Genomic DNA, 24,391 nt, shown 5'->3' on the forward strand with positions numbered 1-24,391 from the left:
CTGGTCTGATATGCTTTAAACTTTTTAGCTCAGTAACCCATGAAACTTAATTTTTAATTCTTTGGTCTCTCAGTTTTTAATAGCTGAGTAGTGTTCCATTGTTTAAATGTACCATAATTTCTGTATCCATTCTTCGGTTGATGGACATCTAGGTTGTTTCCAGATTCTGGCTATTACAAATAAAGCTGATATGAACATAGTTGAGCAAATGCCCGTGTTGTATGGTTGAGCCTTTATATATATACATGCCCAGGAGTGCTATACCCAGTTTTCTGAGAAAGCACAGATTGATTTCCAAAGTGGTGGTATAAGTTTACATTCCCACCAGCAATGGAGGAGAGTACCCCTTTTTCCACATCCTCTCCAGCATGTGCTGTCACTTGAGTTTTTGATCTTAGCCATTCTGATGGGTGTGATATGGAATCTCAGAGTTGTTTTGATTTACATTTTCCTGATGACTAAGGACACTGAGCATTTCTTTAAGTGTTTCTCCATTTGATATTCCTCTGTTGACAATTCTCTATTTAGCTCTGTAGGCCATTTTTTAATTGGATATTTTGGTTTTTTTTTTTTTGGTGTTGAATTTCTTGAGTTCTTTATATATTCTGGATATTAGCTCTCTGTCAGATGTAGGGTTGGTGAAGATCTTTCCCCATTTTGTAGACCTAAAGAAGCTAAATGACAGGGATGACCTTAGGAAAGATGCTTAATTCTCATTCAAAAGGGAAAACAGCATAGACACCAGAAGTGGTAGAATAGAGGGAACAGGACTGGAGCCTACCACAGATGTCCTCTAAAAGAATCCAAACAGCAGGAAATTGAAGCAGATGCAGAGACTCACAGCCAAACTTCGGACAGAACAATGGGAGTCTTATGGAAGAAGGTGGATATAAAAGGAATTGGAGGGGACAGGAGCCACAAATGGAGCCAACAAAGCCAATAAAAGGCTGGGCACAGGAAGGGCTGCAGAGACTGTTGCATCAACCAAAGACCATACATAGAGAAGACCTAGACCCTCTGTTTGGATATAGCCCATACACTGCTCAGTCTCCATGTGGGTTCCCTAGTAAGTGGAGGAGAGGCATTCTCTGACATGAACTCACTTGCCTGATCCTTGATCACTTCTCCCTAGTTGGGTGACCTAGCCAGCCCACAGAGGAAGAGGATCCAAGCAGTCCTGATGGGACCTGATAGGCTGGAAGCAGACAGCTATTTCCTTTGGGGAAATAGCTTAAATAGTGACATTTTGTTAAGTGAATGTCTTTGCAAGCTTTAGAATGAACTCCATGTTATTAGAAGCAGGTTAAGTAAGAGCACAGCTTGGAGATCTGTTCAGGCTCCAACACACACTTAATATCTTAAGGGTCAAAACTATTTTCATAATAACACTAAGATGCTATCTGTCATTTTTCCTTGTGTTGATAGATGCTGGGAGGATAACAGAAATGTTGAGTCTAATTGCTGGTGCCTAAGCATGACTCAAGGCAGGGGGACCACACCACTAATGATAGTAGCAAACTCCATTGCTGCGCAATCACAGCTTAAAAAGAAAGCCCCCAAGTGTGCTTAAGACACTTCAGAGTGGAACCCAGGACCTGTTCAAGCAGGCAAGAGCTCTACCATGGAACACAAACATACTAATATTCCTAAACTTTCACTTTTTTAGAGTAAATATTATTGTGTGGCAAGGACAGTGAACAGCTTTACTGTTGCCTACGAACATTTACTAGTTGTCTTAAGAAAAATCCTCATTGTGATAGTTTGAATTGTGAACTCAAAATATTGCCTTTTTAATAAACAAATAATATATGTTTAGATTGCTTTGTAACAGTAATTGACAGACTATGAATCTGGGAATTCAAAAGTTTAAGAAACCAAATGATTTAGAAATACTAGAAAAATATGTGAGCAGTAGTTAGAGAAAATGAGGCCCTTTAGGGAAATTTCCTGCAGAACTAAATATGAACATCTTTTCACTTGCCAATCTCAGCTAAATGACATCCTTTAAGGAGATGGAGATGGGCCTCAGCAGCAGAGCTCTTGGCTGGCATAGGGAATGAAATGTGCAAGGCCCTGGGATTGGAGAGAGATTTTCCCAAAAAGTCAATTCATGAGCTTGTCTCTACGAGAGCGCAGCTGTCTATAATTTCTACTAATAAAGTATAAGCTATTAAACACTTAGGGGGTCCTTTACCTGCCACCACCATGAATTTGAGAGTCTACAATACCTGGAGAGTTTTATGAAGACATTGATTATAACAGTTTTCAGTTTGATTTTTGGATATTATATAATGAAATGGGAAATTTGCAAAATTCAATATTTTCTAACTATTGATTCCCTTCCCCCTTCCATAACCATTGTATGACATTAGAAAATCACACATTCCTAAAAGAGTCATTCAAAGTACAAAACAGATCCGTGGACTTGAATGTAACAAAAATCCAATGTACAAAAAGTTCATCAATTGATATGATTTATATACACACTGAAATTAGCCTTCCAGAAACTGTGCTAGATGTTGACTTTTGGTGAAAAATCAAAGAAAGCCCACAATAACCTGAAGAGGCTACTTGAGTCCTTCTTCCTCAGACTGCATAGCTATGTGAAGCCAGGTTTTCTTCATATACTTCAACTAAAAGAATAGATCACAAGAGTGCACAGAAGCAGCCATGAGACTCCCACTGATTTCTGTTTAGATATATAAAAGATATATGAAAAATATAAAAACATTACACTTTTCTTACTATTTTTTTTTCTAAGATGACAGTTTTAAAACAAAAAATGTGTTTGTTGCTCTAAAATTAATTACTACACATATTGACATTTTATTAGATTCACGGGATAACATGGTTAATGTTAATAGATACCATCCACATGAACAAAAGCTGTTTAAGGTACTTGATATTTTTATAAGATCATTTTTGTAAGGAGGTACAGAGAACAAAATGTTTGAGAATTTCTCTTATACAGTATAACTAAGCCTGGATACTGTCCTATCATGACATAAATATCTTTAGTATTTTCCTAGTCTACTGATGGCTGTAAAAATCTAGGAAATAGGCTAGAGAGGCAGCTCAGGTCATAAAGTGCTTGCCATGAGGACCTGAGTTCAATTTCCTGAATGTGCACTTGAAAATTACCACAACCAAGAAAGGCTGGACATGATGGCATGTGCTTGTAATCCCAGAGCTCAAGTGGTGGAGACAGGCAGATCCCTTGGGGTTTCCGGCTAGCCAGCCTAGCATACTTGATGAATTCCAGGCTGATAGATGGACTCTGTGTCTGCAAACAGGTGGCTAGTACTTAAGGAACGACCGTAGAGATTATGCTCTGACTTCCGTGTACATATGTGCATACACACTCTCAGTTTTAGAAAGGAGAGCTGGGAATTTACCTCTGTGATACACTACTTGCCTAGCATGTGCAAAGCTCTGAGATCCATGTTCAGAGCTACAACAACTACAGACATATCAAATATCCCTTGTAAATCTTCTGTCAGCCCGTTCCTCCTGAGACATCTATTTTGTCTTATTGTGAGGTGTAGCTGCAAAAATGGGTTAATGGGTGCAGTTGGTATTGTCTCTTGATTTCCCCTCTAGGTAGAAGGTGATGTAGTGCATGAGAAACCAGGCAGGTGAGATGACTCTGTGCATTATCAGACCACATACCTAGTTGCAGATGGACAGGCCAATACCTGACCATGAAGATCTGACGAGAACAACTGTTTCCAGGCAGGAAAAGAGAACTTACTGCTGTGTATTTTTTTTTTCAGTGTGTTTGGCAACAGCTAGGCAGTGACTTAGACCTTATAGAATTCCAGCCTTAAGCTTAAAACTACATTCGTGTATGCCGGTGTTAGGAATGGAATCCCCAGCTGCTGCCAACCTAGACAACCAAAGGAAATAGAGGGCTGTATTGTTCAGAAGCTCGGCCTTGAGCGGGCTGTTCCTGGGCAGCTGTGTAAACAGAGCTAATCCTGTGGCTTCTCCTGCAGACACTTGGTTCTGAGTGGAGCTGGCCCATGAGGACGTGAGCAAATGGGGACAGGAAGGTGTTGAGTTGGTATTCTTGGGGTGTTCCAGCACGCTCAAGTTTGGCATTGCCTCATGGCTGTGGATGAACACAGAACTGTGTAGAAGATGTCAGGGAAGCTCCGAGGGGTCGTGACCTCGGCTGTACTTTCCTTCCCCACTCACAGTCTACTTTTTTCTTTTACTTTCTCATTTCCTCATCCCCTCTTTTCCCATTCCTTCCTCTGTTGAAACTCATGCTCCTTGGGGGCAAATGGGTAGTACAGAGTAGGGTGTCTGCCCAGCTTGTTTTGGAATTCCTATGTTCACAGAAGAACTAATTAGATTACTGCATTTAATGCATTTAATTGTTAAAATAGCTTCGCTTTTGTGTCAGGCCTCTCGTCCAACCCTTTGCTTCTACTTCTCCTTGTAAACTTTTATAGGTAGAGATCTTTCTGTCGCCTTAGGTGACTTGGACTTTCAGGCACACAGACTGACTGACCTGGCTCTTGGGATTCTGATGTTAAATCAGTTTTGTGCTATACCTGTAATGGGTTTCCCTGTTCCCCTAGCGATACTTTATAAGCGATTGTTGGGATCGAAAAATGAGTTAGAGTGGAAATGGTGATGGGGGATAGGACTGGCATGAAAATCAATATCGCTAATAATAATAGCAATAGAAATAAAAAAGGGGATGGGATGTCTTACTTTGAGGGACTGCTGCTGTGATGAAACACCAAAGTATCTGGGGAGGAAAGGGTTTATTTGGCTTCCACTTGCATATCACTTTTATCATCAAAGGACATCAGGACAAGAACCCAAACAGGGCAGGAACCTGGAGGCAGGAGCTGAAGCAGAGGCCAGGAGGGCTGCTGATTACTGGCTTGCTCCTCGTGGCTTACTCAACCTGCTTTCTTCTAGAACCCAAGAACAATAGCCCAGGAATGGCACCACCTACAATGAACTAGGCCCTCCACCATTGATCAGTAATTAAGAAAATTCCATACACGCTTGTCTCCTGCCCAAGCTTATGTAGGCATTTTCTTAATTGGCAATTTCTCAAATGACTTTAGCTTGTGTCAAGTTGACGTAAACTGTCCAACACAGGGGAGGAGGTAAAGGAATGATGGCAGAAGAGAGACAACGTCCTGTGAGGGTTTAATATCTGTCAGCCACTGTTATGAGCTCTTTCCTTACATTGGTGCATTAACTGAGGTCAGTCGCACAGCAGTTTGCCTTGATCATAAGAAAACAGAAGCCAAATGATACAAACCGACCACAGCCTGGGTGAGCAGAACTGAGTGAGAGTGAATATGAAGCAGGAAGTAAAGAACGGACAGGGGAAAAAAAGGCCGTTGGAATCTGGAAAACATCAGACTGATTGGTGATTGGTGTTTGGAATCCAGAGTAAATGGAGTAGATGATTTGGACTTTACATTGTCTGTTTTGGAGTCAGGGTCATTAGGTACACGAAGAAACAGAAAAGATGAGTTAGGCTTCTGCTCCATTATACTGAACCCGGAAGGCTTAGGGTAAGAGATCGGGTGTGGGGGGTTGAAGAATAGGCAGGGTGACTTTGTCGATGGACACGAGTGAAAGGAGCATGGCACGAGAGACACCAGCAGGAAAGGAGTTGAGATTATGGGACTCTGCTGTGGAGATCAGAGCAGGCATCAGTGGGTGCATGGATTGATCCAGAATGGATGGAACTGAGTCAAATTCCATTGCGACTGGCCCTGAGCCCGGGGGAGGCAAGCCATGAATTGGATAATGGGCGAGCGGATATGCCATGCTTTGACAGGGAAAAGACAGACAATATCCTCAGAGATAGGCATGATCTGTCTTCCCAACCTCTTGCCATCTGTGGATGAAGAAGACCAGCTTTCCAAGTGTGTCAAGGGAGCGTCAGTTGGCAGGGGTGGCTGTCAGAATTGCTCTTTAACTCACAGAGCTTAAGTTTTGCACCCCCACCTACCCCCAGTGGCCCTGTTTTATGTGCAGGGATGTAGAGAGGGTGGGACTGACAAGGCCCCTGGGAAATCAATCCTGTGGGGGTCAGTGCTGACACTGCATTTTAGGCACCATGTAAGGCATCACGCTGTGTGTGAAAGCCCATCCATTTTCCAAACTACATACTTGCCAAACCCTTTATGAGGCATTCTACTGAGATTTCTTATTGCCCTGGGGGTTAATGCTAAGTGTCTAGTTTGGAACAAATACGAAAATCAATAAGTAGCCAGGTCCTGTAGAGCTGTGTCCTTCCACAACGCAGCTCCACTACAGTTAGAAAAACGAGTGTGCACACTTTTCTTAATTCACTCTTTTTTAAGCCTCTTCAGTGTTTTTTGAGTTGTCTTAATAGCCTTAGTTCTATGCTAACTAGTAATGCTAGCTAGTAATTCCTTTCGTCTGCGGGCCTGCTTTGGGCTGCCTCCTCATCCTCGTACCTTGCTGAGGAGACAAGCTAATTCCTGTGACTGAACTTCGGAGCTGTGGTGGGCTGTGTAACACCACACCTGCTGGTAGTCAGTTACGGACTTGGGTTGAGCTCATGGGGCACCCTGCCCCCACCCCATTGTGCTGTTGGTTACTCATGGGTCTTAAAGGAGAGACAGTCGGTGTCTTCAGCTGTATACATACTGGCGTCGGACACCAGTGGATAATTCCAAACTCTGGGCCACACACCACAGACAGTGGGGAATGTGTGAAAAGCATGAACGTGAGAGATTTGTCAGGAAGAGATGGAGTTGCTGACATAGGCCGGCAGAGAAATAAAGGATGGTGGGGGATGAGAGTAACCCGAATGTATTATATGGTGTGTGTGTGTGTGTGTGTGTGTGTGTGTGTATACATTTGTATGTGTGCATGCACTTGTCAAAGAAGAAAATTAATAAAGAAAAAAAGTCACAGCTAATATAGGATGTTTTTGGAATGTGATTTTTTTCCACCCGATGGTAATACGTAGCTGAAGTGGAGCCAGGTGATTTTGACTGGGCAAACAAAGAAAATATTGGGTGAGAGCTGGAGAAAGGGGAAAACTGAATGCTCTGGCTGTTTTCCCTGTCTGCTTTCAACTTAGAACAGCACGGCTACTGCCCACACAGTGATTTCCTTCTTTCTTATTTTTATTTTCTTATTTCTTATACTTTAACCACGGGAAAAATTTCAACCACATTGATTACAGTAGATTCGTTTCCACTGGCTAAGAGCACGGCGGCTTCTCAGACAGCTTTTGTGATCAGAACCGTTCATTTTTGCCTGCCCCACATCTCACATCTCGCAAGGCCCAATAGTGTTAGCCACCCAATAGTGTTTTCTTTCTTGATAAACTGCATTTTGGTTGCTTCTGTCACTTTTCAAACAAGGAAAGAGAAGAGTGAAGCTCAAAACGTGTGCCCCCCTTGACTTCCACGTTCCCCCAGGCAGGCTCTGAGGGGGAGCCAACATGAACAGCCGAGCAGGCTCCTCCTCTCTGCCCTCTTCCTCAGATTTGTGGATGGCCACATGCCTGTGGATTTGTGGCTCGGGTTTTAAGGTCCGTGCAGGTGAAAGGCTCCGGGCTTTAGTCCAGAGCTTCAGTCCCACGGCTCCATTTTGAGGCATCTGCTGTGTGGCTGTGATTTCTGTCCGTTGTCTCCCAAATGTGAGCGTGCTCAAAGGTTGCCTGTTGTTAGGTGCGGATTAAAGCTTTTCTATCTGATATTTAATTTTGGTCTTCTCCTTCCGATACCTGTGCCACCTCCTTTGCGCTCTCGAAGCTGAATTGTTGTAGAATGTTCCTCTTCTCCTTCCATACGCCTCAGGCCTCCATGCTCTGGCTATGCAAGCCACAATCTGCTTCAACGGGTCTGCGGCCCCTAACTAACTCCCCTTCCTTCCCCGTGCAGGTGCAGTGGAATCAGAGCGATGCTAGCACCAGTCTCCCAGCAGCCTCCCTCATTCCTAGTGTCTGCTCCCACTGTCACACAGGCAGGGACAAGAATAAGTTTGAGCACATTTTTTTTTTTGTCCCTTTCCCTTTCAGAAAGCTGCTGTGATTGGTCACCTCCCACTATATCAAATAGAAGCCATTTTTCTTTCTCCCTGGCTTTGACGTTGCCTCTACACACGTACACACTTGAACTCAAGTTTTTATTTCTTTATCTGAATGCCTCACTTGTCTTGTACATACCCTCCAGGCTTCTCCATCTTCGCATATCCAAATCTTCCCTTCATTTATGAGTCCTGATATTGTAGGATATCCAGTTCAAATTCTACTAACTCCACGATGCTCACCCTGGACTGTTAGATCTGACCCCCAGATCTTTGCTATTTATTCGTTTGTTTTGGTGTGCTTCACTTTGAGCTTAAACTTCAGTGCTTGGTGTGTGTAGTGGATTATTACACATGTAGGCTTGAATTTAGGTTCCACCATGGAGTGGCTGGACAGCCTTCATTTCTATGGGTTTCCTCCTGGTTTCCAGAATGGAAGAGTATATAATCAGTGGTAAAGGATATCAGTAGTCTCTAAACTCCTTGTATTTGAAAATGCTTCTGGCCCCATTCTCATGAACTATGACAATATTAAAGTTAAACCTCAGGACTGGAGAGATAGCTTAGCAGTCAGAACATTTGCTGCTGTTGCAGAGGACCCAGGTTCGAGTCCCAGCACACACACACGGCTCACAACCACCTGGAACTCTAGTTCCAGGCAATCCAATACCTTCTTCTGGCCTCTGCAGGCTCAAAGAATGCATGTGGTACACATATGTACACACAGGCAAAATAATCATACACGTAAGATAAGTGACTTTTTAAAGTGGTAAGTAAAATCAAACCTTATTTGGATAAATTTTCCTTAGAGTTCAACCCAGGGTTAGCTCCTGTTCCTTGTGCACCCATGCCATTTACTTTGAATGAGGTCAGTGCGAAAATAAGGACTATTGCATTCAGTATGCAAATGAAAGTTTATAGAAATAGTGTTATTTGGGAGATGAAATTAAGTGTGACAATTTGGGTGGGGGAGTTTACAGAAAAAAAATAGATTAACATGTTGGCTTTTCAGCAGCTGTCTTCTGAGGTGTATGTAACGTTAGGCAAAATGAAATCTCCCTAAGCTCTTGGAGGACTGTTTATCCAGTCCATGGAAATCTGAGCAGGGCACACTCTAGAGTTCCTGACAGCCTGTTTCCTTTGTGTAGTGTGGAGACGAATTGCTCCATTAGCACCCAAACCCCGAAGTCATCATGATGATTCCTCTTTGATGCTCACTCTCTTGTTTTGTTTATCTGTGAAAACACTGGTACAGAATACGAGTTGCTTCCCTGGGAGTGAGTTGCTATTCTTTTTCAACACGGATGACAACATCGAATTTCTTCAGTCATTTATGGAAACACAATAGGAAAAGAATTACATAGAGTTAGAGCAAACTTGAGTTCCTTCTCCGATTCTTCAACACAGACTAAATAATACAACCTATTATAGCCCCCCAAAAATCACATTTGCAAGCTGCATTTCCTTTTGAGAGCTTTTGCATTGGTGGTACAAATAACATTATACACAGTCTCACTTTCTCTCTCTCCTTTTCTCCAAGGAAGCAAATATGTCTGACAAGAGCGACCTAAAAGCTGAGCTGGAGCGGAAAAAGCAGCGCTTGGCACAGATAAGAGAGGAGAAGAAGCGGAAGGAAGAGGAGAGGAAAAAGAAAGAGGTGAGGCTAGAATCGGGTTGCTGCGGGGTATAAGGAGCGCTGGGGTCTGTGGAACCTCTTGCATGGGCAAACAGGACCCTCTCTGAGAATTTTCATGAAATTTGAATAACATGTGACCATACCTATACAATCTGAAGAGGAAGGTCATTTCCACCTGGTGAGTGCTGTTAGGTGTTACCTAAGCAATGGGTAATACATGGCTTAAAGAACCCCAAGCCCAGACTCACCCTAGGTTTGAATAGAACCTGAAGTGGTCTGGGATCCCTTTGCTGATGGATATTCTTCTATCTTTCTGGGCCGTGTTCTCCTGGCGTTACTTTGGAAACAATGATTAGTTTGCTTTATGGAACTTCTAAGATTAGGATGGCCTTCTCTTCCGCTGCCTAGAAGCTAGGGTATAGTTCATACCTGTGTTAGTTTTAAGAGAGAGAAAAAAGAAATCTTTTTGTGCACTAATTTATTTTTGCAAAAACCACCAGTACAAACATTCTAGAAGACAAAATAGAAAACAATGCCAGTGGCTTGCCAGTGATCCCTGCCCAGGGTGCATTTCCCATGATTCAGTAAGAATCCTTTGCTCAGTTAAGCGGGAGTCAGGCAGGAAGGTGGATGGATAAGACAGAGTCCAGTTTGAGGTGTTATGGATAAGACAGAGTCCAGTTTGAGGTGTTATGGCAGGAGGGCATCTTAGAGACCTGCTGTTGCCCTTCTTCATGTCACAGCAAGGACCCAGAGACATGGCAGCTTTTCTCCTGGTAAACTGAGGGGTCAAAGACTCTTGACCCCAAATTCAGAGCCTGTCTGTCATGTCTTTTAGGATTTCAACCCAAGAAGTGACTTATTTTTTTTTATTCTCCAATTTGTTGTGACAATTTAGAAATAGCCCGTTTGGTGCACAAAACGCAGATGGCAAAGGTATTTGTGAGTACTTTTCTAGAAAGAAAACTTTGTCCAGCATGCGATTCCTGCATTAAGAGAAACTGGAACTGCTCCCCACACACAGTGATTTTTTTTTTTTTTTCAGGAGAAAGAAAGTGTACTTGATGCCTCATGATCTAAATGAATGCTGCTTCATTCCACACATTTAAGGGAGTAAAATAACAGATTTACAACGTTTATTATTTCCCAACAAAGAAAGACATAATTGCAGTTGCCTTTTAACCTCCTGGCTTCTCCCACCTCTCCACGCCTTACACTTTGATTGATGCCATAGCGTGTTTGTCCTTGATATTCTACATAATGGTTTTCCCTGGGAGATCTTTGATGTTACATGTGCAGATTGTAGGTGAAACAGAGGTGAGAACTGACAAGGAATGGCTATTCATTTCTTTGGGAAGCCCCCCAAAAGCGTTATGTGATTATGTTTCCCTTCTTTCAAATGTCAACAGTGACTGTCTCTTCAAAGCACCTGCTATTCCCTGCTAATAATGGGCTTCCTTTTAAACTGACATTCTAATATCCAACTTGAATTTCACGGAATTACTATGAAGTGTGATGTGATATAGGAAATCTGGCTCCAAATTAGGCTGTCTGCTCCATCTTTTACATTTTACACATTTTGGGAGACTCATGGCCCAACAAGCAGATCAAGGCTAGCTTTTACTTTTCTTTTCTCCTTTATTTTTTTAAATTCACTTTATATCCTTGTTGTAGCCCTATCCCTTTTCCTCTCCCTGTCTCACCTTCTACCCTCTCCCCCCACTTTTCCTTTCCCATCTACCCCAGCTCATCAAGTTGCATCAGGACTGAGCATGTCCTCTTCCCCTGCTGCCTGACAAGGCAGACTTGCCAGGTGGAAGTGATCAAGAAATGAGTCTGTGTCCAATGAAGTCACTACTTCCCTTACTAGAGGATCCACATGAGGCCTAAGTGCCCATATGCTACATCTTTGTATGGGGGCCTAGAATCAGTTCATACATGGTCCTTGATTGATGCTTCAATCTCAGCAAGCTCCTCTGGTTACTTATCTGTGTTGGTTTTCTTGTGGAGCTCCTGTCAACTCCAGGTCCTGTGCTCTTTCCTGCCACTTTTCCACAACTCCTATACACATTGCCCAATATTTGACTGTGAGTCTCAGCATCTGTTTTGAGGTACTGCTGGGTAGGGCCTCTTAGAGGACAACACTATCAGGCTCTGTCTGTAAGCTTAGCAGAGTATCCTTCATAGTGTCAGGGGTTGGCATTCTCCTATAGGGTGGGTCTTTGGTTGGGCCAGAGACCAACATTGGTTGGGCATTCCCTCAATCTCTGTTCTATCTGTTCTATCTTTATTCCTTCACATCTTGTAGGCAGAGTAAATTTTGGGTCAAAGTTTTTGTGGGTGCTTTGTTGTTCCCCTTCCTCTGCTAGTAGCCTGGTCTAGTTTAAGGGTGTCTTCTTTAGTCTCTATGGCCTCTGCTACTAGGTGTCTCTACTCAAATCCTGCTTGTATCCTCCCAGGAGCCTACCCTGAGTTAGGTCTCCACTTGTCACTGAGATCTCCCCACCCTCTGTTTCTCTTTTCTCAACAGGCCTTCTGTCCTCTCACCCTCACTCTCCACAGGACTGATTTCCACTCTCTTAAGTCTCTGTGCCTCCTCTCCTACCTTGTTCCCTCTCTTCAACCACTACTTCTTTCTCTTCAACCACTACTTCTGTCTATTCTATCTCCCCTTCCAAGTGAGATTTATGCATCCTTCCTTGGATCTTCAATGTTACTTATCTTCTTTGGGTCTGTGCTTTGTAGTATGCTTATCCTATGCTCTATGGCTAAAATCCACACGTGAGTACATACAATGTGTCTTTCTGGGTTTGTGTCACCTCACTCAGGTTGATCATATCTAGTTCCATCCATTTGCCTGAAAATTTCATGATTTCTTTGTTTTTGATAGCCGAGTATTATTCCTTTGTGTAAATGAGCTACAGTTTCTTTATCGTTCTTCACTTGAGGGACATGTAGGTTATTTCCAGATTCTGGCTATTATGAACAAAGCTGCTATGAGCGTAGTTGAGGAAGTGTCTGTGTTGTATAGTAGAAGAACCTCAAACTCATTGGCACAGGAGAGAACTTTTTGAACTGAACACCAACAGCTCAGGCTCTAAGACCAACAATCAATAAATGGGACCTCATGAAATTGAAAAGCTTCTGTAAGGCAAAGGACATTATCAATAGAACAGAATGACAGTCTACAGATTGTCTACAATCCTACCTCCAACAGAGGGCTGATATCTAAAATATAGAATGAACTCAAGAAATCAAACACCAATAAACACAATAACCCAATTTAAAAAAATGGAGTACAAAACCAAACATATTTCTCAACAGAGGAATCTCAAATGGCTGAGAAGCACTTAAAGAAATGCTCAGTTTTCTTAGTCATTAAGGAAATACAAATCAAAATGACTTTGAGGTTCCATCTCACAGTGGTCAGAATAGCTAAGATCAAAATCTTAAGTGACAGCACATGCTGGAGAGACTGTGGAGAATGGGGAGCAATCCTCCATTACTGGTGGGAGTGCAAATTTGTACAACCACTGTGGAAATCAATCTGGTACTTTCTCAGAAAACTGGGAATAGCTTTACCTCAAGGCTCAGCTATACCACTCCTGGGTATATAGTCAAAAGACACTCCACCATACAACAAGGGCACTTTTTTTTCTGATACATCAAGCAGTTTTGCTAGATAAAGGTCTGCCTCCTGCATAGCAAAGAGAGCTCCTGGAGTCCAAGAAGCAGGTGGTTTTTGGCTTCAGCATGCCTCTGCAATTCAAATTACAGAAGGCCTTACTCTCTTCATTTCTTAACTGACAGGGAAGCTCAAAGTTACAATGACAGTTCAGAGATCCTACACTCCCATCCCCATTTCCATTCGGAAAATTAAAATCAGAGTTCAGTTTTGGATTGTGATAGCTGTATTGTTGATTTTAAGGTCTGCCCTGCCTTTAAGTATCTTCTCTGCCTGACTGCATGATCTCCTTCTCCTTCTCCTCCAACTCCTCCTTCTCCTTCTTCTTCCCTCAAGAAGTTCTTTTCTTTGTGTCGTTTAAGCATCTCTTTAAAAAATAATTATTTGTTTATTTGAGTCGATGGGTTTGGGACATGTGTGATCTACAGCAAATATGTGGAGCTCATTCACTCCTTTCATTAAGGGGGCCCTAGTGATTAAGATAGTCAGGCTACTATAGAAGGCTTTACTTGGGGCTAACATTTCCAGAGAGATAATAACTATCACCATAATGGCAGGGTTGAGGGGATGGAAAATGGAAACTGGAAAATCTGAGAGCTCATGGGCTCATATCTCAAGCAGGAAACAGGGACCGTGAGGGACCGTGAACTTGGGATGGTGGGGGCTTTTGAAACCTCAAAGCCCCCCTTCAAGTGACACACTCTGTTCAACAAGACCCTTCCGCCTCCCCAAATAGTGTCTTCAAGAAGACTCACTATTAAATCCTGACTGTAAGGGGGACATCTCATTAAAACCACTACTCCTGTGGAGCTATCTCACCAGTCCTGTTTAAATATCTTTTGCAGACAGTGCTGGCTCCATTTGTTCTGAGCAGCCAGCGGCATCAGACAGGCGGTATTAGGCCTGATTACATACAGGCTTTTGCACTGTATGTGGCTCAGAAAAGTTGCCTCTCCCCTTCACAGAATGGCTTTGGTGAAGGCCTCTTGGGATTTGTATTCTTGACAGAGTTCTGTATAGATTCCAAGAGGCAGTGAAGAGCAATGAAGAGCATAGAGAAATGGGCCACTGTATCATGATAACCCTTCTCAATGCAGTGACTAAAGACCTGATGAGGCAACTTAAGAAGGAAGGGGTTGTTTTGGCTCAATTTAAGGAGTTAAAGTCTTTCAGGGTGGGAAAGGCAAGGCAGCAAGTGCTGTGTTAGTTGTGGTGAGAGATCGGGAGGCAACTTGTCACCCTACGTCCATGGTTAGGCAAAGAGAGATGAGTGCTGATACCCTATTTGTGTTCTCATTTTATTCAGCTCAGAACAGTAGCCTATCATGAGTCCTACCCACATTTGGCATAGGTTTTCTCTCTGGACATACCCTTACAGACCTAGAGATGTATCTTCTAGGTAATTTCAAAAATTCCACCAAGATTAACCACCATAGTGAAAAAAGCTCTTATTGTGCTTCTGAGACCAGTGATAAGTGAGAGAAGGGAGACATTAGATGCATGCATGTGTATGTATATGTTGGTCAAGATGGGATCTTAGAGTCCAAGTACCCTCATGAGGTTATAGTATCCTTAACGATTTATTTATACTTAAAAAGTTTGTGTTTGTGTGTGTGTGCACATGCGTGTGTGCATTTGAGAGGAGCTTCCTATAGACAACAGAGATATAGAATCCACCTGGAGCTGGGTTTACAGGTGTTTGAGAGCCACTGGATGTGGGTCCTGGGAACCAACTTGGCTCCTCTGCAAATGTGGTAAGTACTCTTAACTGCTGAGCCATCCCTCCAGCCCAGAGGTTACAGTATTTTATATATGGAAGAAATATGTAACTAATTTATTCTGATATTTTTTTTCAAATGAAGAAATAAAGTCGATGTAAAGGAGTAACTCTTGTCTGTAGCTTTAAGGAAGATCCTGCCACCTGGTTCTAACTCAGAACACTAGCATCATTCTGTTCTCACCATTTACAAGAATTATCATGACCTGGAGAAGGATGACAGAACTCTTTTCTTCCCCACTTGTTTTCTCTCTAAAACTGCATTCCAGCCAAATTAACCTATTGTTTAATAATCCCATATCTGATATTCTTGAGACCAAAAATATTTCTTGATTTGGATTTTGTTTTTCAGATTTGGGAATGTTTGCCTGTGTACAAGTTGGGAATGGGTTGGAAGACCTAAGTTTATACACGGAATTCGTGTTTCATAAACACTTTATATACCTAGACTAGAGATATTTTACATAATGTTTAAAATGATCTTTTTTATGAATCAAATTAACACTGTGGAATTCTGTGCTCTGGAATCGTGTTGAAACCCAGAAACTTTGAGAGATCGGAATACTTTCCATTTCAGCTTGGGGACGCTCCATCTCTGTTTACCTGGTCCTCTATGGACCTCACTTGACAGCAAGTTTATTCCATCTCTCTCATCTTCTCCTTCACCTGTGCATTAGTTGAACATGCCTGCACATCTTTTCATTTTGTCTCGGATGAAAGCCACCTCTGACCACTCTAGAGACAGGAATTTGTGAGGGTAGGGATCTATATACTATTGAGTTTTTCTTTTTTAATTTTGTGTTTCACATTTATTTCATCACTTATACCCCCCCCAAAAAAAAGAATATAGACAGAATAAATAATCATGCAAGTTTGGGGCAGGGACTGGAGACACTGATATCAACCTTTCTTTCTTTCTTTCTTTCTTTCTTTCTTTCTTTCTTTCTTTCTTTCTTTCTTTCTTTCTTTCTTTCTTTCTTTCGAAAGCTATTGTTTTTATTGTCTTATAGTGTAAAATATGGTGTGCATTTAATCATGTGCATGCAAAGCTTGATGATGTACTTACATAAGTACATCCCAGCATGCTGCTTCAACACATAATTTATGAAAGCAGCCCCTTCACACTGTCTTCCATACTAAAGGCCGTGACCTTGTCCAGAGGTTGAATGGACTCTGTCCAGGTGAGTCCGTCACAGCCACATCCGTACGGCTCCTCCAGGTTAAATTGCTCCCTGGGGAGCATTCTAGAGTGGGAGAGCCTGCACCAGGAGATGGTCTGCTCATCTCCATGGTCTGGCTCTTCTGCTTCTCAGTGTGTATCGATGTTATTTTCGACCATCTAAGGTTCCATCCCTAACGATTCCTTTGGCATCTCTGACCCTGAGGTTGTGCAGCAACCGCATCCCCGGCCACCGTCACAATCCCTGGGTTAAGATGTTCTCATGTCATTGTTTAAAAGGGGTTAGAAACCGTCTTAAGAATTTAAGTTTGACTTTTTAAAAAACATTGTGTAGGCTCATACTTTCAATGGAACACACAGATTCAGAATTAAAAGGGAAGAAAATGTTGTTTGGTGCTAACCTAGCTTCCTGTCCTTGATTCTGGAGAGAAGAAGGACTTAGGACCACCCGGGTAGATTATCTCCAACAGCAGAGAAAATTGAACTCGGGGAAAATTCGCTCTGTGCTGCCTTGGATGGCAGTTGCTTTCTTGGCTGTGGTCTTATGGCTGAAATCTGATTTAAAAATAAATATAGTGGCCACCATTTAAGACACAGGCCCGGTTTCATAAAAACTTGGCTTCAGTGCAGTGAGGTGAACTTAATGGGGGCCACCCTGAAGTTGTAGTCTGACCTTGGTCTTATGCTGAATTTCTGGAAGCTGGGACAGATTGAGTTTTTTGTCACTGTCTCCACTTGTTCCCCCCAAAACTGTGCAACTGTCAAATTGTCTTTCTTTGATTATCTTCTCTGGGTCTCATCTGTGATTATACCTCACAAATGAAAATATCATTTGCTGGGAAAGGTAACTTTGGGTTTTTAATAATTAGTATTGCCAGACCAATCCACAGTGTGTCATTAAAACATGGCAGGATTCTGTAGTTCTTACTGGAGAGGTTGTTAAGAATAATCACTATGACACTACTCTCTTTGAAGAGATTATATATTGTTTTGTTTTAGGTGCTGAGTGATAACTGGCTTGTTTCCGATAAGCTCTGGTTATCTAACTGTGTAGTTTCCAAGGTGGTCGGCTCTGGGCGCTGATAGCTTTCCTAAGCTGTGAGCCTAGATGAACACTTATCCTCATTAATACACTCCAGTGTGTTGGTTTGTTCACTAAGAATTAAGAAAGCCAAAAATTAAGTTGAACAGGCAAAAAGCACTGGCCCCCTCAAGCCCCACAACCTGAACACAACATCTGGAAGGCACTTGAAAAAACCAGCTGTGGTAGCCTGGAGTACACAGCAGGGCAGCAGCAATAACAGAGAACCTGCTTCAGCAAGGTAAAAGGAGAGAATCGTCTTCCAAAAGTTGCATTCTGACCACTACACTCAAGCTTTGTGACACTTAGGCACACCCCCTGTTACACACACACACACACACACACACACACACACACACACACACACACATAAATTAATAATAAAAGTGTGGGCTGGTCAGATGGCTCAGCAGGTATAAATAAATAATAAATTTATTATATACTATACGTCTGCTGAGCCAGGCATAAACACCTGTGGTGAACAGAACAATTATGTTGCTCTCAGTAAAACCAAGACTTCAGTTGAGGCTAAGCTCATCTCTGCAATACCACGCTACTCCGTGTTACAGTACTAAAGTGGATTTTACTTTCTTTAGTTTTTTTTTAACCTGTATTTAAATAGCAGCTGTAGCAAATCCATTTTCTTGCATCTCTCCCTTTTCCTCATATCCTTCTTCTTAACTCTATAAATAGTGAATATGGTTGGAGAGTCTCATTCCACAGCACCTCTTTTCTCTGCTCTGTTTTTGCTTGTTGTGCACATTAACGTTGGAGTATGTTTCAGTTGTTTAAATATTACAATTGGAAAAAAGCATGCATTTGGCTATCTTCACAGACAGAGCCAGAATTGCCTTTAAGAATGTGGAGTGACATGAAGAAGCTGAAATCTTCTAAGACCCTCTTCAGCTCTGTTTAGATCCCAAATGACAGTTCCCTCCCTGATGACAGATAGACTGCACAAATTAAAGTGCACTTTAAGGCCAAAATGAATAAGAACAGAAATGCTGATCCCAGAGCCATGTACAGATACATGGTTGCCTTATAATCGAGTTACAGGATGCTGTCTGGAGGAAGCCAAAACTGCCCTGCATTCTGTCTCAAGCACATGAAATTAGTTATGCTCATTGAGGTAATGTGCTTGCTAGGATACCTCATGCCAAGGGAGAATAAATGACATCTGATAATTAATAGGATAGTTGGCTTGACGGGCTTCATGATCGTCACTTCTGTGGACTCATGAAGGATGCTTGTAGCTACACACTAGTATTTTCCTGATGCAGTTTGGGCAAATACCTTTAGTTACAATTCCACTTAGAATACCTCCCTTCATCTTCTTTTTAAAACTACTAGACGTGGGGCTTCATGCCCTCTTCCCACCCTATACTGTATTTTTCTTTGCTTGAGCTTGTTGCGGTCATGGTCGCCATGAATTCATATGTGGAACCCTTCTGCTGCACCTAGAAAACACTGTTTCATTGTAGTCATTCATTCCTTTTGTATCTATAATCTTTCCGCCCCCTCTTCTTCCATGATCTCTTAGCCTTGGAAGAAGGAGCATGATCAGTGGAGCACATCCTCAGGAAATTTGAAATAGGTCTCCCCCGTGATGTGGTTAGACCACTCTTGGACATATATCCCGAAGACCTTTATTCTACTGCAGAGATATTTGCTCATCCGTGTTCATTGTGACTCTAGCCACAAGTAGCCAGCAAATCAAAACATCCTAGATGGCTGTCAACTGATAAATGAACAATGAAAATGGGGTACATTTACACAATGAAAAATTACTCAGCTCTTAAGAAAAATGGAATTATGAAATTATCGGGTAAATAGACAGAGTTGGAAGCAATCATTCTGAGTGAGGTAACTCAGATCCAGAAACTACAAGGGGTTGTATGCTTGGAACCTTTGCATACGTGTTTTTCATTTGACCCATAGAGGTCAAGAAATTAGTCAGAGGCCATGGCATTGGGCATTTCAAAAAAGGGAAGACAGTGGTGGAAAGGGGTAGAAGGGAATAATGGAACACAAATCCAGTAAGAAACAGGAGAGCAGGATACAGAAAGGACTAGCAGGAGGGATGAGATAACAAACACTAAAGTCCCTTGATCTTTTATAGCTACTGTTTGTCACAGTCCTATAAAAACACAAGCTGGGCCCAGAATCTAAAAATCACACAGGTTGTATTTTAGATAATTCATGAAAGCATGAAAAACTCCTAAGTAGAATTTTGTTTTGTTTTGTTTGCATTGTGTTTTCATAGAAAAATATTTTCTTCTTTGAGTTAATTACTGTGTTAATGGCTCCTGTGAAAAATCCAAATCCAGTTAAAAAAAAAAAAAGACCTACAACAATAATGTATTACCAGGCTACACTGCCTTAATACAGACTTTAACCCAGGTTCTACCATAATGAGCTTCTACTACCAATACAAATAGTAAAATTTATAGTTACCAGTTTCTACAAAGAGTCTTACTTTTTACTTTTCAGCTAGATTCTAGAAATTTCTATTTCTGGAATATCAGTATTACTGAAAGGCGCTGACCAAGAACCAGTGTCCCAGAAGAAACATGGAGACTGGAACAGACAAGATTTACTTTTAAAGTAGCCCCACAGAAATAGTTTGCCTTGACAGTTCCTTCCAAAACCCGGAAATTTTCTTATTTTATTTCTAGCTAGCGCTTTTTATTTATTTATTTTTTCTTTTAAACCATTCAGGTTCTGGAACTCACTTGGGAGGTCAGGCTTGGACACAATGGCCCTTACTTTCATACCACCGTGTGATAGAGGTGGGGGAAAGGCCTCCACCAAAAGAGAGAGCCTCCCCCACTCCCACCCCCACCCCCCCGGCTCCGGTCAGTTACTAAATGAGCAGTTAGTGTGGTTTTCATCCCCGACACAGGATTATTATCTACGTAGCACTTCGCCTGGTCTTTGCTGCAGGTGTTTTCCACTTCGTCAAAGAAAAGCTTGCCTTTAGCTACGTCACTGACTTTCCTTGCTGACATCGCATCTTTTAGGCAGATATGCAGCAGAAGAAAGAACCTGTCCAGGATGACTCCGACCTGGATCGCAAACGACGGGAGACGGAAGCTTTGCTGCAGAGCATCGGCATATCCCCGGAGCCTCCTCTAGGTACCTCAGCTCACTTGCCTCACTAACCCCCAAGCCCAGCTTGTGTGGATATACCGTGTCCAGCGTTGCTGCGCTTCTAAGTGTTAGCTTTATGACTGTTTTCTCTGCTTAGAACAGTCTAGGGCTCGCTGTCTCAGTTGCATGTATTTCTTAGAAGTGAGGGGGCTGGAAGGAGACGGGAATAGTGCTCACAGAGTCGTCGGCAGTTAGTGACCTACTGACGGAGTACATGCTCAGAGTTCCTTTGTGTCGCCAGCAGATTCGTTTCAACCTGTTAAATGAACGTACAGGAGATATCTTGGGGTTTTTTAAGCATCAAATTGCTCACCGTTTCTCTTGCTGAATCCCAACCTCTCTTTGCCTATATAGATAATGTTGATCGGGTTATAAATACGGTGAACGCTATAGGCACAGAGTCATTTCATGGTGAAAACAGAGTGTTTGGTGGGAAATTTGCAGAAAACTTAAAAGTTAGCAGCTAATCTACAAGCTTATATTTATTTGGCTCATGTGCACCTTGAGTTCATTGTTAGTTGACATTTCCACTACCCCTCCTCCAACTCATTCATTTCTAATTGACTGTCTATGACCCCGTTTTGTCACTGAGTTTGAATAATTTATTTTGTTTGTTAAAGGTAGTTTGCATGAGCTTATTCTGCCATTTGCTTGCATATCTTTCATGAGTTGTTTTACTTTTATTTTGTTTATTTATTTTCCATAATAATATCAAAAATAATCTGAGAGTGTCTGTAAAACTATGTAATATCCAATACATTAAAAATAAAACCATTTAAATGATGCAGAGAAATAAGCACAATATCAGGGCTGTTTTAAAAGTTTCATCTTTTAATTCCATATTAAAATAAAATTTCTTTTATTCTCATAGTTACTTAAATTAAGAAAAAAAATTACCCATGTAAAGCAATCATTGCTATCAATATAAATGAGAAAAAGGACATATACAAGTGAAAATTAAGTATTGCTAAATATGATTTAATGGGTAAACATGAAACTAAAATACCACTAAAAAGCATTTCATTTTATCTCAACTGTTAAATGTAAAATCATGTGTCTATTGGTATAATAAGCCCTCATAAAATTAGATTTTGTTTAACATCTTATTATGTAAGGCATAACCTATAGGGGATTTCGCTGATAAGACTTTTTTGAGAAGTTGGCAAACTTCTTTGTACTTAGCTGACATATGATGTAAATTAGACATCTATCGATCAATTATATTTTTGCTTCAAAATAGTCTGAAATGTGGTTGCCATGTCAACACTGGTTAAACACAGTAGAGGTATATACTATTATTTCTTACCCTGCATAAAACTGGTGGTTAAATTCTCAGCTATCCATGAATTCCTTCCAATATGGCCCATTTTTTTTCATCCGTCTCTCCAACTTTCTCTTTATTTTAGCATAAAGAGTAATTAGGGAATTAATCAAAGGGCCACATGAAAATACCCAGCTCCTTGGAAGTTATGTCATTGTCACTGGAAAAAAAATTATTAAGCCCTTTACTCTATTAAATAAATAAAAGAAAATTGCACATGATTGAAACCAAATGGGATTCTATATTCATTTATTGAAGTTTCTTTCTGCACATGGCTTCCTTGACATGTATGATATGAATCCCCTTAATTCATATCAAGATGGCTGGCCTGGAGCCATTTTGCCTATTTGGTACAGCTAATGTCTGAAGCACACTTGGCTTAGATGTAAAGACTGGAGAAAGAGAATGCATTTCTGTTCCCTTTGTTTTGATCTTTGAGCATCTCTCTTTCTCCCGCCCTCAGGATGGCAGTTTACTTCTGTTCTTGTGTCTCCTAGGGCTGCCAGAGACAAGGAAAACAAGTCCCAAATGAAAGGAGAAAGCAGGGTGGGACGAAACCACTCATTAAATGTAAAAATAAAGCAGGCTGGCATTTCCCTTTGTTTTGAAAGAGATTTTTAAATTATCAGGCTCAACATTCACCCTTCCTCTCTGTCACTTCGTCTTAGGACAGAGTTGTTTATGCACCATGAACCCATACATTTCTTTCTAAATTAGATACTCAATAGATTCCCTACCCTTCTTGAGCATGTAAAATACTTGGGCGAATCCATTTCAAAATGTTTAAAGTTTTATAGACACCTCATCTTTTAAACAGGTCATATCTATACTAACAAAATAAAGTGAAGAATTACAATGAACTAGATGGTCCCTACCAAAGAAATGTAGGATGAGCTGTCTGGATAGAGACTGTGATTCTCCATTTTACTTCGTTAGGTAGACATGGCCTTAGAATCCCTAAGTTAATTCTGTCTAAATTCATTTCAGACTTCCATTTTCCAAAATATAAAAAAAAATTCACTTGACTTTCTTCCTTTTCTTTCCTTTTTTTTTTTTCCTTATCCCATCTCAATCTCTCCTGGCCATACAACCACTTTAATTTGGGCCCATTTGTTTTGATTTGTCTGACACTGCTCTTCCCCAGTGCAGCCGCTGCATTTTTTAACATGGGATACCTGTTATTTTCATTATTTAGTCCCAACCCCTATGTCTCCCTCTTCGAAATCAGTGAGCACTCCCAGTGAAGCTGGAAGCCAAGACTCGGGCGATCTGGGGCCATTGACAAGGTAAGAGTTGTCCTCTTAAAAAGCCATGGTAGGATGTCAATCTCACAAGAGAACACTGTTGAAATGTCATTGGGTGTGCATGCAACTGTTGTGTCCTCACTCGTGCTGAATTCATGCTGGGTTGCAATATTTAGGGACGGTGTGGTTCTTTTGACTACTGAAAAACAACAATACTGTCCTTCCTTGAGCTGGCTCATTGAGGACCCTGTATCTTCCTTAATGACTGTAAACATCCCCATTAGCTTGGGCCTGAAAGAAACAGGGAAGGAGCAAAGTTCCATTGAACATTTACTCATCTTTTCATGGTTCAGCTTTGATCTGGTTTCTAATACTGCTTTTAGTCTCTTAAGCCTCTAGCTTATCTAAGAGAGCTGACAAATTTGAGAACCCAGTCCACAAAGCTTTGCTTCTGTTGTGAATTTTAGCAGTTCACTGTTGTTACTTACTGAGTCAGTTACTAACCTTTTATTACATTCTTTGTCTTCTGAGACAGAATGTGGACATGCTCTAATTTGACCACTGAGGGGCTATCTGAGAAGAAAAAGGGTGGAGAGGAGAAAGGCCCTATGATAGAGTCGCAGTAACTCTCCTAAGTTGATAGTGTTCTCCCGAATTCCCAGACGCAGGTGCCCCTGAGAAGGTGATAGGAGTGAACACCAGTGGGGACTGTTGCACCAGTAGCCCAGCCAGCAAGCACCCCATTGTTCAACAGCCTTCCTCCTTGTTCAAGGTGTTTGAGCCCTGTAGCCACAGGGACCCAATTTTTGCGCATCTCCCAGTTTTTCACATGAAGCTAGAAATTGCTTTTACTAGAAACAGACATGAGCCTGTGACCTATGGCTGGCAGCCTGTGACCAATAGCTGTGATTCCTAATTTGGAGGGAAATGATCAAATACTTGAAGCAAGCTTCACATAAATGGCCATCCTCTACACTGCAATCATGGCGAATTAGCCTTTGGGCTGTCAGTGCACTTTGCAACCTTTCCCTTCCTGAGGACCTTTCTAAGTGTCCAAGCAACTTTCTTTATTAGAGAGAATTACAAAATTTTACACTTCTATTTTCCAGACAATCCATTTTCATATGCATTTTCTTCTGGAAGTACACATTGTCTTCATGGAGACCTGGGCAATTAGATTTGGAAGGTGTGGCTAAGGAGAGCAGGAAGACACATTCTTAAATCCAAACACTTGAGAGGGTGAGGCAGAGGGGTCATGAGTTTAAAGCCAG

General features: G+C 41.6%; 1 protein-coding gene across 7 annotated transcripts in view; it reads left to right on the plus strand.

Annotated features, from left to right (window-relative positions):
• Dync1i1 (dynein cytoplasmic 1 intermediate chain 1) overlaps nucleotides 1-24,391 on the plus strand; it is a 285,397-nt gene that overhangs the window by 18,661 nt on the left and 242,345 nt on the right. For 3 of the 7 annotated variants that reach the window (XM_060374069.1, XM_060374068.1, XM_060374071.1), the window contains exons 2-4: nucleotides 9,587-9,703; nucleotides 20,426-20,540; nucleotides 23,021-23,162. In XM_060374069.1, the coding sequence (XP_060230052.1) occupies nucleotides 9,596-9,703; nucleotides 20,426-20,540; nucleotides 23,021-23,162 (365 nt within the window). In that variant the 5' untranslated portion in view covers nucleotides 9,587-9,595. The remainder of the gene's footprint in view (nucleotides 1-9,586; nucleotides 9,704-20,425; nucleotides 20,541-23,020; nucleotides 23,163-24,391) is intronic. The other 4 variants (XM_060374072.1, XM_060374074.1, XM_060374070.1 and 1 more) reach the window with 2 other exon arrangements.

This window comes from Meriones unguiculatus, chromosome 21 (assembly GCF_030254825.1).
Source record: "Meriones unguiculatus strain TT.TT164.6M chromosome 21, Bangor_MerUng_6.1, whole genome shotgun sequence".
Taxonomy (NCBI): domain Eukaryota; kingdom Metazoa; phylum Chordata; class Mammalia; order Rodentia; family Muridae; genus Meriones; species Meriones unguiculatus.